The 16357-nt window shown below is 34.7% G+C and overlaps 1 protein-coding gene across 2 annotated transcripts in view; it reads right to left on the reverse strand.

Annotated features, from left to right (window-relative positions):
* ATF7IP2 (activating transcription factor 7 interacting protein 2) overlaps positions 1-14147 on the reverse strand; it is a 50138-nt gene extending 35991 nt beyond the window's left edge. For both annotated transcript variants that reach the window (XM_068969447.1, XM_068969448.1), the window contains exons 1-6: positions 13301-14147; positions 12196-12320; positions 7952-8086; positions 7292-7387; positions 4204-4361; positions 2464-2466 (exon numbers count right to left, since the gene is read on the reverse strand). In XM_068969447.1, coding sequence (XP_068825548.1) covers positions 2464-2466; positions 4204-4361; positions 7292-7387; positions 7952-8086; positions 12196-12320; positions 13301-14147 — 1364 coding nt within the window. The remainder of the gene's footprint in view (positions 1-2463; positions 2467-4203; positions 4362-7291; positions 7388-7951; positions 8087-12195; positions 12321-13300) is intronic.
* Between the last annotated feature and the right edge of the window lie 2210 nt (positions 14148-16357).

Consider the following 16357-nt stretch of genomic DNA (forward strand, 5'->3'; position numbering starts at 1 on the left):
AAAAATAAACTGAGAAATTCATATTTGCTTGCTGCTGCTAAGTCACTTCAGTCGTGTCCGACTCTGTGTGACCCCATAGACAGGAACCCACTGTCCCTGGGATTCTCCAGGCAAGAACACTGGTGCTTAGAGGTATAATTTTTACTGAAAAAAATCTATTATATCTATGTATATAAGAACACTGAGCAGTTCAAACCGTTATTGTTCAAGAGTCAATCATATCTGAGGAACTCTAAGTGAACGAGCTATCTCTTGAGAAACCTATATGCAGGTCAGGAAGCAACAATTAGAACTGGACATGGAACAACAGACTGGTTCCAAATAGGGAAAGGAGTGTATCAAGGCTGTATATTGTCACCCAGCTTATTAAACTTATATGCAGAGTACATCATGAGAAACGCTGGGCTGGAAGAAGCACAAGTTGGAATCAAGATTGCTGGGAGAAATATCAATAACTTCAGATATGCAGATGACACCACCCTTATGGCAGAAAGTAAAGAGGAGAAGTGGACGACAGAGGATGAGATGACTGGACGCCATCATCGACTTGATGGACATGAGTTTGGGCAAGCTCTGGGAGTTGGTGATGGACAGGGAAGTCTGGCATGCTGCAGTGCATGGGGTCACAAAGAGTTGGACACGACTAAGACTGAACTGAACTGAAAAGTTAATCATTTCCCCAATGATCTGCCGTACAATCTCCAACACAAACCACAAATAATATCAATGTAGAGGTTTCCAGGTACTGTTACATAGCTCTATTCCAGCACTTGCCAATATCACATTATCCTAATTACTGCAGTTTCATAATGTTCTGATGTCTGATGCCAAACTGCTTTTAGTTTGTTTCTCTGTTTAAAAGGTATCTTGACTTCTTAACCCATTGCATTTATCTTACCATTTTAGAATTAAATCAACTTGTCAAGTTCCATAAAATTGCAAACTATGAAACTGATTGAAATTTTACTCTATAAATTAATTTGAATGAAAGTAACAGCAATTTCTAATACTGCATTGTCCAAAGCATAAACATGGTATAGTTCTCCAGTGAATTCTTCTTTAATATCTCAAAGTTTTGCAATTTCCTTCAGAGTTATTACATGCCTGGTAATTATATTTCTAGGTACTTGATATATTTAATACTATTATGTTAAAATTTTTTTTCATTTCCTAATTTTTTATATCTCATATGTGTGCTAGTCATTCAGTCATGTGTCCAGCTAGTCATTCAGTCACGTGTCCAACTTTACGACTCCATGGACTGTAGCTTACCAGCCTCCTCTGTCTATGGAATTCTCAAGGCAAGAATACTGGAACGGAAAGCCATTCTTTCTCCAGGGGATCTTCCCAACACAGGGATAGAACCTGGCTCTCCTGCATTGCAGGCAGATTCTTTACTGTCTGAGCCATCAGGAAGCCCATATTTGGTATATAAGAATACAACTGATTTCTTATATACTTGAGTTTAGCAACTGTGCTAAACTCTAATTAATCCTAGTAATTTATCTGTTAAGTTCCGTTGGATTTTCTACATATATATAATACCCCAATCATCTCTGCAATAATATGTACTATTTTTTAAAATCTTTTATATTTTTCTCTTTTTTTTTGCATTAGCCAAGATAACAGTATAACATTAAAGTGGTAACAGCAGGCACCCTTCTATTTTTATCTCAAAGGGAATATTTCCCATATTTCACTATCAGATTAGTTTTAGGGTTTTTTATAGATACTCTTTCAGAGAAGGCAATGGCAACCCACTTCAGTACTCTTTGCCTGGCAAATCCCATGGACAGAGGAGCCTGGTAGGCTGCAGTCCATGGGGTCACTAAGAGTTGGACATGACTGAGTGACTTCACTTTCACACGTTGGAGAAGGAAATGGCAACCCACTCCAGTATCCTTGCCTGGAGAATCCCAGGGACGAGGTAGCCTGGTGGGCTGCCGTCTATGGGGTCGCACAGAGTCAGACATGACTGAAGCAACTTAGCAGCAGCAGCAGCACATATACTCTTTATTAAAGAAGTTACCTCTTATTCCAAGTTTGCTAAGAATTTGTTTTTAATCATAAAACAGATATTTTATCAAATCCTACATCTATTGTGAGCTGATGATGACTCTCCTAGCACATTACTTAAGTTAACTCGTTATTGTTAAACCAACATTGCAGCATTCCTGGAACAAACTCAACTTTTATATATTGTTGAATTTGGTTTACTGGTCTCTTGTTTAGGATTATTTGAATCATTCTGTGGGTATAAGTAAACTGTAATTTCCATCTCTGTAAAATTCTACAACTGATTTCATTATCAACATGTCAGAGTTAAATACACTTTAGTATCTAGTCTCATGAAATTAACTGGAGAATAGTCCCTCTTTTTTTTATATTTGGTATGGTTTGTTTAAAACTGGTATTATTTCTTGCTTAAATGTTTTATAAAATTCACCATTGAACCTCACCTACTTACTTACCAGGGTCAAGTTGCACATTTCTTGTATACACCTATTCTCATGCTCACCTTGGGCTGAGAGTGCTGCCTGAAACAGTTTCATAAATTGTACATTCTGCTTTCATTACAGAGCATGGAAAGGTGAATTGTTCGTATCACAGATATAAGCCATTGATAAACTTTGCATCAGTTCAGTTCAGTTGCTCAGTCATGTCTGACTCTTTGTGACCCCATGAATCGCAGCACACCAGGCCTCCCTGTCCATCACCAACTCCCAGAGTTCACTCAGACTCGCGTTCATCGAGTCAGTGATGCCATCCAGCCATCTCATCCTCTGTAGTCCCCTTCTCCTCCTGCCCCCAATCCCTCCCAGCACCAGAGTCTTTTCCAATGAGTCAACTCTTCGCATGAGGTGGCCAAAGTACTGGAGTTTCAGCTTTAGCATCATTCCTTCCAAAGAAATCCCAGGGCTAATCTCCTTCAGAATGGACTGGTTGGATCTCCTTGCAGTCCAAGGGACTCTCAAGAGTCTTCTCCAACACCACAGTTCAAAAGCATCAATTCTCTGGTGCTCAGCCCTCTTCACAATCCAACTCTCACATCCATACATGACCACAGGAAAAACCATAGCCTTATTTTAATGGTGTCTTCACGTTTTCACTTATATCAACAGCATTTTATTTTTCTTTTTTATCACTTTATGAGTTTCAGCACAGGCATCAGTAAGTGGCAGCAATAAAGACTCATTGAAATGCGACTCTTTTCTTTGCCAACTAAGTAAATGCCTTCTTCACAGCAGCCTCCTGACTCAAACTAGAATGCAGACCTCAATATCATGAACATTAGGATTTCTTCTGAAGAGTCAGAACTGCATGTAAATGGTGTAGATCTGAAATGCTTCTCTTCAATTTTACAGCATCCTTGAGAATGCACAGTCATTTGGGGAAGAAGAGTGATACCAATGGCCATTATTTAACTCACTTATTTTTGGTTATATAGTTTCCTCTTTTTTTAAAAGCTGTGGTATAATTTACCATATAAAAGCAAAATCATAGGATATTTTAAGGAGTGAATGTTAAGTAAATAAATAATATTATAAAGCTCAAAAATTGTTGAGAGACACCAGTGAAAATAATTCATTAAAATGTCCCCACCCCTCTACCCTTGAACATCAATCCAGGCCAAGATCACTAATGAAGCTTCTCTGTTAAACTAAATTACTTCTTCCCTGCCAGTCTCAAATTTTTTATTAGACTAGACTGGAGATCAGGTGTGTTCTCAGCTGCTTTGTGATCAATTAGATCAATAAGTTAGTCTATTCACTCTAATTTGACATTATTGTGATACTATATACTTCCAACATGCAGGGAACTAATTTTAGTCACTTTTTTCCTTGTATTATTTTCCTAATCTTACTCTTCTGTGTAATTTTTTAAAAATCACTGTTTCACAGGGCCTTGATTCTTCTATGTGTAGAAGTGGAAACTACTAGAATGATCCAGTTTATCACTCTGGTTGCCATATCAATAGAAAGCATCACAGTGAAAAACCTGATCATCTAACCAACTCAGAGTTTTATTTAGTACAGTTAAAACAACAATTAAACTTCTGGAGAACCAATTTCTTTATAATGGACACAAACAGTTTTCATATAAATAGGAAGCTTTAAGCTATTTTACATTGAGAAAAAGAGTACATGTGTTTACAAACACATTTAGATAAGCAAGTTCATGCATTTTTATAGATATGCGTACCTTTCAGAATCAGCTTCATTATGTTCCCGTGACCAATGACTCTTTTCACTTGCTTTTTCTGAACGATTAGAAGTTTCAGATTTCACAGTTTTCCTTTCCTGTGGACTATTAACTGACTCTGGATTCTTATCCAAATTCATCGTCTCTGAATTTGCAACCTGTTAATTGGGTGAGGAAAAAGCAGTTGAGGGGAGTGTTACCAACTGTGGTCTTCTACACAAAATTGATAGGTTAAAATTTCACTTGGAAATTGTTCTCAAACTATTTCTGCATATATATGGTAAAACAAATTATATGTATATCAATGGCTGATGACCATGATTGCAGTTACTCTGCCAAAATGAATTTTTAAAAAAATACATCAAAAGAAATAAAAATGACAACATGAAGCAACTTCTTAGCTTTAAAAGAAGGAAAAACAAATACCTAAGTACTCAGACACAGAAGAATGAAGAAGATATTTTATTCCTATTATACTGAATTTTAGGAATTAATAAACATTCAGCTTTAAAAAAGAAAATTTTATTTTTTATACTTATAGTAATAAAGTGAAGACCAGAAATGAATCAATTTTCCAACTTGTTCTTCTCTAATTGATGAGTTTTAGATAGTCTAGTAATTTCCCAAATCAAATACTGGTTCCTTTTTGCTAAACAGTTTCTCGTTCAATTTATCTCCTCTCTCCCATTTTACTGGAAGAAGCAAGAAACCAAGCCAAACTTTCAACACTTTGCTCAAAATCTCAACAACCTAATAAAAACACAAGCTTATCACTTATAAATTCTGCTTTCCATGTTATATCACTGTAGTTCACATTTCAGCTAAGCTTTCTCCTACAGTGTAACAAGAACTCCCTCCTCCCCAATTTCCAATAATATGTTCCTTATTTGAGTTCACGGACAGTGCTTTTAAATGTCCATATTTCTACCAACAGTCTGTTTATGGAGATTTAGGTATTTTCTTAAAATATATAAAGTTTCTCTAAGATGTTCCTCATTTCCTCCTGAGCCCTTATTTGCAGACTTTAACATATATATTTTTACTAAGTCTGTTCAAAGCAATCTAAGCTTTTGAAAAATCATGTTCCTCAATATTCCTCCAGCCGCTACCATTCCAAATCCACTTCCACATTTTTAGGTATTTGTTACAACAGCACACCATACTTCCTGGTACCACATCCTGTATTAGTTTTTGGAGGCTGTGATAACAAATTACCACAAACTCAGGTTTAAAACAACAGAAATTTATTCTATCACACTTCTGAAGGCCAGAAGTTTGAAACTGGTTTTATTTAGATCAAGTTTTAGCAGGGCGGGATCCCCTTCTGGAGGCTTCAGGAGAGAATCCATTTCCTTTTTTCCAGCTTCTAGGAGCTGCCAGCCTTCCTTAGCTTGTAACCCTTGCCTCCATCTTCAGTGCAATCATCCAACCTCTGCTTTCATTGTCCCATCTCTGTTTTCTGTCTTTAACCTTCACTCCTTTTATAAGGACCCCAGTGATCATATTGAGCCCACTAGGATAATCTTCTCATTTATAAGCTTCTTTTAATAACATACAGGTTTTGGGGATTAGGTCAGGACATCTTTTGGGAGCTATGATTCACCACTATGAACCATCTTGATAAAATTAGCACAGATGTGAAACTTATAGAATATTACACCCAATATTCTTTTCAAGTTTACATGGAACATTCACCAGGGAAAAGCATACCTTGGGCATAAACTAAGTGTCAATAACTCAAGATCAAAATTTTACATAGTATGTTCTTTGACCACAACAGATATCAATAAAATTAAGATAGCTAGAAATGTCTGGAAATTAAACACATACTTCTAAATAATCCACAGATCAAAGAACAATACCACAAGAGAAATAAATTATTTTGAACTGATGGAAAACAAAAATACAGTATAATAAAAATTATTATTATACTCTCTACACTGAGAATTACATAATATAAGTGCTAAGAGGATGCTTAGAAAAAGCAGTGCTTAGAAGAAAACTTGTATCTTTAAATATTTTCTAGTAGAAAAGAAGGTTAAAAATTAAAGCTCTTTCTTAAGAAGTTGGAAAAAGAACATATTACATCTAAAATAAGATTGATCAAAAAAAAAAAGAAAACATGGATTATACAAGTAACAGAAATGAAAGAGTATATCACTACAGATTTACAAATATTAAAATGACAAGGGAATTTTATCAATAACTTTATGCCAACAAAACCAACAACTTAGATAAAATAGACAAATTCCTTGCTAAGATAACTTACAAAACTAATACACAAGATGAAACAAAAATCTTAATTGCTTTATACTATTAAAGAATTATATTTTCAGGAAAAAGTCTTCTTATAAGAAAACTTCTGGCCCAAATGGTTTTCAGAGGTGGATTTTATCAAATATTTAAAGTAATAAAAATCTTACACAAACTTTCAGAAAACAGGGAAGAAAATGCTTTGCAATTGAGTTGTTGAGGCTAGTGCTTATATGAAACTGAAGGGAATAAAGATAGAAGAAAAAAATTCAGTGAACATATACTTAAGATTATTTTAAATTTTATATAAAAACTATAATCAGATCCTAAGCTCTATTTAATGACACTCATGTTAAGATATTTTGAAGTGGACACTGCAAAGTATATTTTGATACAAAATATATTAGTACTTATGAATGGACCAAATATAAAAATGGCTTGCGGGATGAATAGAATGACAGATACATGACAAATATAAATATATTAAAAAAAATAAAGGTAGAAGATAGACAATGACTATACAAGCATTCATTGTGAAATTCTTTTAGCTTTACTGTGTATGTTTGAAATTTTTCATCCTGATAAAATGACAGAGAGGGAGGCAGTCTAGGCGATCACAAATCACCTCTCTACTCATTTTATAAAAGAAATACAAGTGGCATTACTTTTGGCTATCTGAGGGTATCTTCTCCAGAGTCACAGGAATATTCTTAAGTATAAATTTATTATCTTTTAAACCTATGTCTTCATCTAGAAGTATATTCTGTTCTTACAATCCAACTACTTATAATGTGGGTCAAGTAAGTTATTAAAACTCCTATACATTTATACCAACCTTACAAACTGTATTGTTGGATACCACGTTTGGTTCCACAAAATGCCTTTGAGATAACATCACTTTAACACGTCTTTGAAGTCTTCCTATTTTTGCCTAGAAAAAACAAAACAAAACAATACTGGAGTACCAAAACATACATCATATAGAGATGGCGAGAAAACTACTTGCCCATGTAGTTTTGTGAGACTTAGGCATCCACCAAATATATGAGAAATTCTTATATAAGACAAACATTTAAATCAGGTTTGATGCTAGTATAATATGTCCAAGAATGGAAGATTAAAAAAGAAAATGAAACTTCTAATTAGCTCACCATAAAATTAATGGTGATAGAAATACCAATCCACAAGTAACCTTAGAAGAATAAAATAAAACAAACCAAAAAAACCCCTAACGAAAGCCTGAAACAGGTTATACAAACTCTAATACAAAATGTATTTTTGAACTGACACCAAATGGCTGATGGCTCTACAAGTATTTCTCAAGGACCAAAACAGCTGAGGTATAACAAATTCTATGTATAGTATTAATATATCAGGTTGTGGCCAGGGATCAGATTTCAGTCTACCTTTATTTTCCTTTCCTAACATGTATAACATCATTAAATTCTACTTTTTAAAAGGACTCGAATGAAACCAAATGAAATTAGGAACTTACGAAGAGTTCATCTGCTATTGCTTCATGTTTGTTCTTGCACTGTGTCTTCCCAATGCGTTCAGTCAATTCTCTCAGTTTGTTATCAAACAGTTTGTAATTTATACTATAGATCTCCTGTCGAACCAAATGTCTGACCTAGAATTTAAAAATACGAAACACTCCATGTTTCAAATTTAAAAGCAATTTATTTTCTACTTCTTGAAAACAGCTTTGCTTTTTTCTAGGTTTATTGTAACTAGTAAATGTACTTTATTTATATATTTGTATTACTATATCAGTAAGTTTTATAAAAGTTAAAAATCAAATTCTGCAGAACACATCTAACATTTAAACAAATGGATAAGTTAGAAATTAAGTTTATGCTCCTAATACTAATTTTAATTTCCTAGTTTCAGTTGAATTCCTAAATTAAAGCCTATTTAGTCCCATTTATATATATTTTTAATGACCATAACTAAAACCTAGTACTCTATGAAGAGACTATACTTATCTCAAATGGCTGGTTGATCTGTAGTAGGTATAAAGCAAATTATTAAAATTTGAGCCTTGACCCTGTCATTAACAAGCTATATGACCTTTGGGAAGTCACAAAACCTCTGAGCTTCATTTCCCCTGTCCACAAATGGACAGATGTCATACAGTGTTGAAAAAGGGATGCTCATAGGATTTTTGTAAGAACATAAAAAGATAATATGCATAAGAGCTCTATAAAATGGAAAATATTAAATTTAAAGAAAGGACATAAATAAGCAAAATAATCTCCATACATAGTTTTATGTTGGGGGTGGGGATGGGGAGTAGGGAGGACTTCTTATTGTTAAAATTGTAAGATACTAGTGACAATTATGTGATTAATGCTATCTGGCATAATGCATGCTATTCTATCAGATTATAGTAGTTAGCACATGAAACACTAATGAATTTCATTATCTGGCTGGTTTTCAGAAAATAGATTGGCCTGTTTTCAGGGAAGATAATTAATCTCAATGCCCAAGGAAATGAACAGCTCTGCTGAGCCATACGTTCAGAAATATTCACTACAGGTGTTTGTTCAATGTATATGCTCCTTTAAGCAACTCTCACAACAGAGTAGTCTCTTTTAGTAAAAAACCTGTCATGATATAATTAAGGTATTTATTAGTAATATTTATATCTTCCCCTAATATCTTGTAACTTGGGGTTCAAAATTAGAACAGTTTCTATGTTAAACTCATTTATACTTATGTCACTTGGATGACTAGTCATAATCAGTACTTTTGATTATTCCCAAGGTTTTACCTTCTCATTCCCAATTGTTCTTGCTCCTCAAAGTTTCTGTCTACTCTGTTTCTTCTGTAGTGCTTCAATAACATTTCAGTGGTTTTTCAACATTATCAGACATGATTATCACTTGTACTCTTACAATTTTTGAATATCTGATTAAACTAACTGCTTAAAATAAACGTATAATGTAAGTAAATGCTCAGAAACTCATATTATTTTTACTGGCAGCCGTTACCTATCAACCCATGTAAGGTTTTTATGCATTACTGCATGCTTGCCAATTCACTGACTAAGGTCAATATGTGAAGCTCATACCCCAATGAAATTTTGGAAAAACATGTCCGTTCTGTTTAGGGAAATACTATCTTGCTAAGAAGCAAAAGGAACACAGTGTTCATCAAACTTCCCTGGTAAGGAAGAATCACATGCAATACTTGTTAAAAATCACAAATTCTTAGGCCCTAACCTGGATTCATCAAACAATTTCCTGGAAAGGCACCACTAATGATTCTCATCAGGTAAGTTTGAGAAAAAAGAAGCTTAAAACAATTATTAGTGTAAAACAATTGGCTCAGTGTAAAATAAACACAATTTAAATAAGTACTATTGATGGTTCAGATGAAGGCAGACTCTTAAAACTTCATTACTTTGGACTAACTGCCCATTAAGGCATGATTCCTATGGTGTAGCAGAGAGATTCGTTCTCACTTAGTGGTGACATTCTTCATATAGAAGAAGGCACAATAACCTCCACCAAATACCTCATAAATGTCTTCTACCGATGGTAATGTGACTAAAACTATGGAATCCAGATGAAGTTTTAGCTACAATTTGCATATGGCAGGCAAAGTGGCCTAAATATTAGAAAAAGACTGGCAATTATGTATCTGACTCAACCTTCTACAATGGTGCATAGGGTGAATAACTTAGAGTTCAGAAGAAAACCCCGTCTACTTCAGTAATTTAATTGGAATACACTAGGACAAGATCCTTTCGAAACCTCAAAAGATGAGTCAACAGCTTTCGGACTCTCTCAGTAGGAAAGAACAATGTCAGAATGGGAAGCCCTATTCCACTGGGATTCAAACAAGGAAAACAGATGTGGTTTAGAGAGTCAACTGTTTAGACAGGAATTAAAATATCAAGTGAGTTAGAATTAGTTACCAGGAGACAGATAAAAGGAATTAGCTAAAAACCTTTGTGTCTGGACAATGCAAGAAACTTCTGGTGGTAATGGCTCAGGAGGATAACAAACTGCATTCTCTAAACCTCAATGGAAAAGGACCATATTCTGCGTCAATGTGGACCAACTATTTTGTGAGGCAGATAACAGCAGTGAATGAAACTGATTTTTCCATGCCAGAAGAATTAAAATGTTTAAAGAATAAATTTTGTCTTTATATGTCCACATCAGAACTTATTACTGAATTCAGCTACTAACTCACTGGGAATAACACATCTGCAATCCCCAACCTCTTAAGCTATATCCATGCAAAAGACATGGGTTGGATCCCTGGGTCAGGAAGATCCCCAGAATAGGAAATGGCAACTCATTTCAGTATTCTTGCCTGGGAAATCCCATGGACAGAGGAGCCTGGTGGGCTACAACCCATGGAGCTACAAACGGTTGGGTACGATTTGAGATTAAGCATGCATGCACATATGCACGTACACACACACACACATGCATGCTTAACATAATTCTGCTACCTCATTCTTGCAAACAGCAGAATACTTACTTTTTAATGTCTTCTTTGCCTTGCAGAAGAAAGTAAGAGGTAGAAAGGGCGAAAGTGTTGCCTCACCTTTTAAGCTGATTCTGTTTGAGTCTTTCAAAAGGTTTCCATTTATTATGCAAATCTATATTCATATAATACGTAACTATGTAATTGTAATGGCCTGTGTTAGAAACAGTGGTATTTTTGTTTCTGAAACAGTAGGATAGTTTGGATTGAGACACTGTGATCCATTATAGCTAATGACAGACATTAATCACATAATGACTTTTAGTTGTAGCATTTCAGTGGTAATAAAATAGCAAACATGACCATCAAAACAAGTCCTGATACAGGACCTACTAAATTTGAAGCTCATTGTACTCAAACTCAGAGTAAATCAGACATGTATAGAAACTGTAATACAATGAGATGAAATAGACCAAAAAGAAAAGAAAAAGTGCATTTAATGATGCCAGAAAAGCAAAATGTCAGATAATGCAACATTATTGGTACAAACTTGGAAATGACAGCAAGTGAACCCAAATGTAGCAGGACTTTACAATGAATGTCTGAGCTCCCTGACTCTATGAAGTATCAACTGTGATAACAAACAGCTATAGCTGGAGATCAAAGAATCCCATGACCAGTACAAAAGAGACAGAATGAAACTCAAGGTCATGTAGTATCTGACTTGAAAGATTTGAGCAAAATACTGACTGAAAAGCCTATTCTCTACTAATACCACAGCTCTCTCCCTTCACATGATTCTGTAGGCTTCTCTGTAAAGGACCATTTTCAAGGATCTAGAGATGTGATGTGGAGAAGGCAATGGCACCCCACTCCAGTACTCTTGCCTGGAAAATCCCATGGGCGGAGGAGCCTGGTAGGCTGCAGTCCATGAGGTCGCTGAGGGTCAGACATGACTGAGCGACTTCACTTTCACTTTTCACTTTCATGCATTGGAGAAGGAAATGGCAACCCACTCCAGTGTTCTTGCTTGGAGAATCCCAGGGACGGGGGAGCCTGGTAGGCTGCCGTCTATGGGGTCGCACAGAGTCGGACACGACTGAAGTGACTTAGCAGCAGCAGCAGAGATGTGATGTAAACAATTATTTTTTCCTAATACCTCCACCTGCTAATTCAGTCTTCATGTACCAGTCCTTCATCATGGACGTTATCTGTACTCACTGTGTAGATCAATTAACTTTTACTATCTTTTAAAAAGTAAGCTTCTGAAGCAAATATTTAAGCCCAATATTTTACCTGTTCCAGCAAAGCTGTTTGCTTTTCCAGAGCTAAAGAAATATTTTCATTAATTTGTTCTGAAGTTTTCACACGCTTAACATTTTCTTTGTTTTCTGAAAACATCCTCTTCTTTTGATTATGGCCTTGGGAAGATGAAAAGATCAGAGATAAAAATTTTCGTTCTAATGAAAGAAACAGGAGGATTTTCTAATTTAGGGACCCCTAAGCAAATTTAAAAACTAAAATGTGACCATGGAGCATTTTTTAGAAAATGTAATTGTATAAAAAATTCCAACAAATTAAAAAAAAAAAACTTAGTACTCGTCTGGGATATACTTTCCTCCCATCTTACTTAATATACATTTAATGCTTATTTAATAATAATAATAACTGAATAAATTATAGCATTAGATCTTCTATTTATAGTTGAGTGGTCTTACATTAGTTTTAGGTGACGCTACTATTACTTCTAAGCAATTTAAAATTCACCTTGTTAAATGATTATTCTGTAGCCTAGACAAGAAAACAAATATATTTTTCCTATGAAATCTTTTCTTGTATTTCATCAAGCTATAAAACACTCTACTTTTAATAAACTTCTGCTATTTTAATGATTTTATAATCCTAAAACTTCATTGGTTAATTATTTGTATTTCTTACACTACATACACACAAACCTGTATGCATATGTATGCTTATTATCTATCAACTTATACTTGACATATAATATATAGGTCAATTCTACGGAAAGAAATGGGTTCATCAACTATTTTAAAAACCCACTCTCTCAACTAGCCTTCTTATTAATAAAACTCCAAAAACAGAAAAGGTGTCAATGAAGCAAACAATCTCTATAAACCACCTTTTAATCCTGTTGTACTTCCAAAGGAAAGTGACTGATTCCTTCTTTGTCAGAACTTACTTCCCGTTGGAGACAGAGGATACCATTCCCCACCACTGCCAAGAATGGTTCAGAAACAAGATACTCTGAAATAATTATTGTCATCATTTACTGTTTTCCTGTCTGTAAGGATTCTACTGTATCTATATCTGAGATAATGAAATTCCCCCAAGCAAAGTAACTATTTTAATTTCTCCAAGAGATACACAAGTATTCACTTACTGTTATTACTATCAGTGTCAAGTGAGGACAGCCACTTTGCGTCTATATTTTCACAACTTAAAATGCTGGAAAGACAGGTCCTATAGGATTCTTCACTTTTCAAAATGTCATCAGCACAGTTACTTGAAATGACTGAATTCACCAATTTAGGTATTTTATCAGCAGGCACAAAAGGGTCATCTGAACTGAAAATTAAAATGTCACTTTGCTTTTTATCATATAATTCAGCACTGGAATTTGCTTCTAAATAGGAAACTATCTTGTCAATTCTCTTATCATCCAAGGTATTTGTTTTTGTAGACTTTGGAATTTGAACTATACCACTCAATACACTGGATAAATGGCAAATGGATTTCAGATTACAATCTTCTTTATGTTCAAAAAAGGATCTTGTTACACTTGCCTGACATTCAAAATGATTTTCATAAGTATTCTGTGAATCTTTTGCCTCGTGTATAAAGAGTTTCCCAGGAAATGCTACTGTTTTACTTGGCTTTTCATAAGGGTACACAACTTGTTCTTCTGTGTATTCCAATCTTGCTTCTGAATCAATAATTTCTAGTGGTTTTATTAAATTCTGAGAAAATTCTTTACTTTTTGGTTCACATACTGAATTTCTGATGGAGTTCAGTGAGGAAGCATCATTTTCAGAATGTCTACATTTGCTACTTATGACATCAGTACTTGAATTCTGATTATCACTTGATATATTATTCTCAATTGCCGCTGTTTTTAGTGCTTCAACATTCCTTGACTTATTCAGGATCTCTACTTGCTTCCGGCAACTTACAGGCATTGTTTTCTTGGCTTTTAAAATCTTCCGTTTACTTCTATCTGGACTTGCCATCTTTCATATCCTGGAATGTAAAATACCATATTTGAATGCATTTCTCTAACAGACAAAAGCTAACACTTATTTACAATATTAAAATAATGTTGAGACTATGTGCCAGATTTAGATAATTATGTTTATTGAAAATTATATCCATTTTCATCTGTGTCACTGATAATTAATATAAAGTCAAAATTTATACTGCCAGTAAACCTTTATTTGATACTAAGTCTGATCATTTATAAGGCCACTTTTTATTATGACAGCTCACTACTACAACCATTGAGTTCTAATTTAAATAATCCAAGCAGGCCATACTTAAAACATTTTTTCATAAAAACAGATAAACCATGTTTTGTATGGAATATTCTGTTTTCTGTATCACGTGGCACCTTTATTAAAGCTTTCCTAATATTCCAATTTCCAAATTAATGGTATTACAAGAACTGATTCCCTATAGTTATCAGTATGAAATGAACACTAAGATACACAACATGATCCTAGTTCAAATAAGAAAACCAAAGTTAGGTTTCAATACATTCTTAATCCTGAATTATTTCTGTTGAATAAAAATCTACTACATAACAGAGAAAAACAGTATTTATCTGTATTTCTCGTTATTCACATTAAGTATTCACCTTAAGTCCAATCTAAACCATAGATAGGTAAATGGTTTAGAAGAAAACTGTCAAATTACAAGGTAAATATAAACAAAACAAACTATGTACTACATGGTAGATAAGTTACCTAACAAACTACAGAGCACAATTAGTAAACTCAATATGACCTTTCAAGGTACAAATAACCCAGTGAGGTGGGGTAAGGTCCATGGGATGGCAGAGACTTGGACACAACTTAGCAACCCAGTCAAAGCTACCTGAATAATTTTTTGATTTATCTTTATTATCTATTTTCTTACTTGAAGCTTTCATTGACTATATATATTCTTTTCATTCAGAATATCATTTGATCAGGAACAATTCCAGGATTTTTGAGACCTGAAGGCTGAGTGAATCTTAGTTAAACGAAAAAAAAAAGCATAAATTCAAATTTAAAAAACCTGTCATGCATACTTAAAAATCAGAAAATAGTACAGTTTCATTAATTAAGGGCCTGATACAAGATAGAATTCTACTTTCCCTATTTGACTATATATTTGACCGCCTCTATATGAATACAGTTTTTGTAATATTCACCATAGAAAAAATGGAGAAACCAAGTCTTTTCTAGAGCAAGGTTGATTAATTTTTAATTCTTTTTTTGTGTGTGTGGGGGGGGGTTTGTTGTTGTTTTTTTCTTTTCCAAACTTTTTTACTGAGTATAGTACCACAGAAAAGTGCACATATCATGTGTACACAGTTAAAAGAATTTTCACAAACTGAATACACTCCTTTAACTAGAATCTAGATCAAAAAGACAATGTGTCATAGGTTTATCAATTACAACAAATACACCACACTCTGGTAGGGGATGTTCATAATGGTGGAGGTTATACAAGTATGGGGCAAGGGATCTAGGAGAAATCTGTTATTTTCCTCTTAATTGTGCTGTGAGTCTAAAACTACTCTTTAAAAAGGTTATAGAAATAAAAGAATAAAAAAAATAATAATTCCAGTCCCCCAGAAGTCCCCTCATACTTCTCCTTCTAGTCACTGGCTCCCCGTCTCCCAGGGGTGATCAGTAGCCTGCAATCTAACAGCATAGATGAATTTAAGCCACTTTTTATATTTTATATAAATGAAATTACATAATAAGCACTTTTTAGTGTCTGGCTTCAGAGAAGGCAATGGCACCCCACTCCAGTACTCTTGCCTGGAAAATCTCATGGACGGAGGAGTCTGGTGGGCTGCAGTCCCTGGGGTCGCGAAGAGTCGGATACAACTGAGCAACTTCACTTTGACTTTTCACTTTCATGCATTGGAGAAGGAAATGGCAACCCACTCCTGTGTTCTTGCCTGTAGAATCCCAGGGACGGGGGAGCCTGGTGGGCTGCGGTCTATGGGGTTGCATAGAGTTGGAAACGACAGAAGTAATTTAGTAGTAGTAGTGGCAGCAGCAGCAGCAGCGTCTGGCTTCTTTCACTTTTCCTTATGTTTGTGAGATTCATGCATGCTCTGTTTAATTGTAGATCATTCTTTCTTATTGCTGTACAGTAGTCTATCATTTGAATATGCCACAGTTTGTCCATCTGTTCTGGGCTGATTAATTTTAAACCAAAAATCAGG

Source organism: Capricornis sumatraensis, chromosome 3, assembly GCF_032405125.1.
Source record: "Capricornis sumatraensis isolate serow.1 chromosome 3, serow.2, whole genome shotgun sequence".
NCBI classification, from domain to species: Eukaryota; Metazoa; Chordata; class Mammalia; order Artiodactyla; family Bovidae; genus Capricornis; species Capricornis sumatraensis.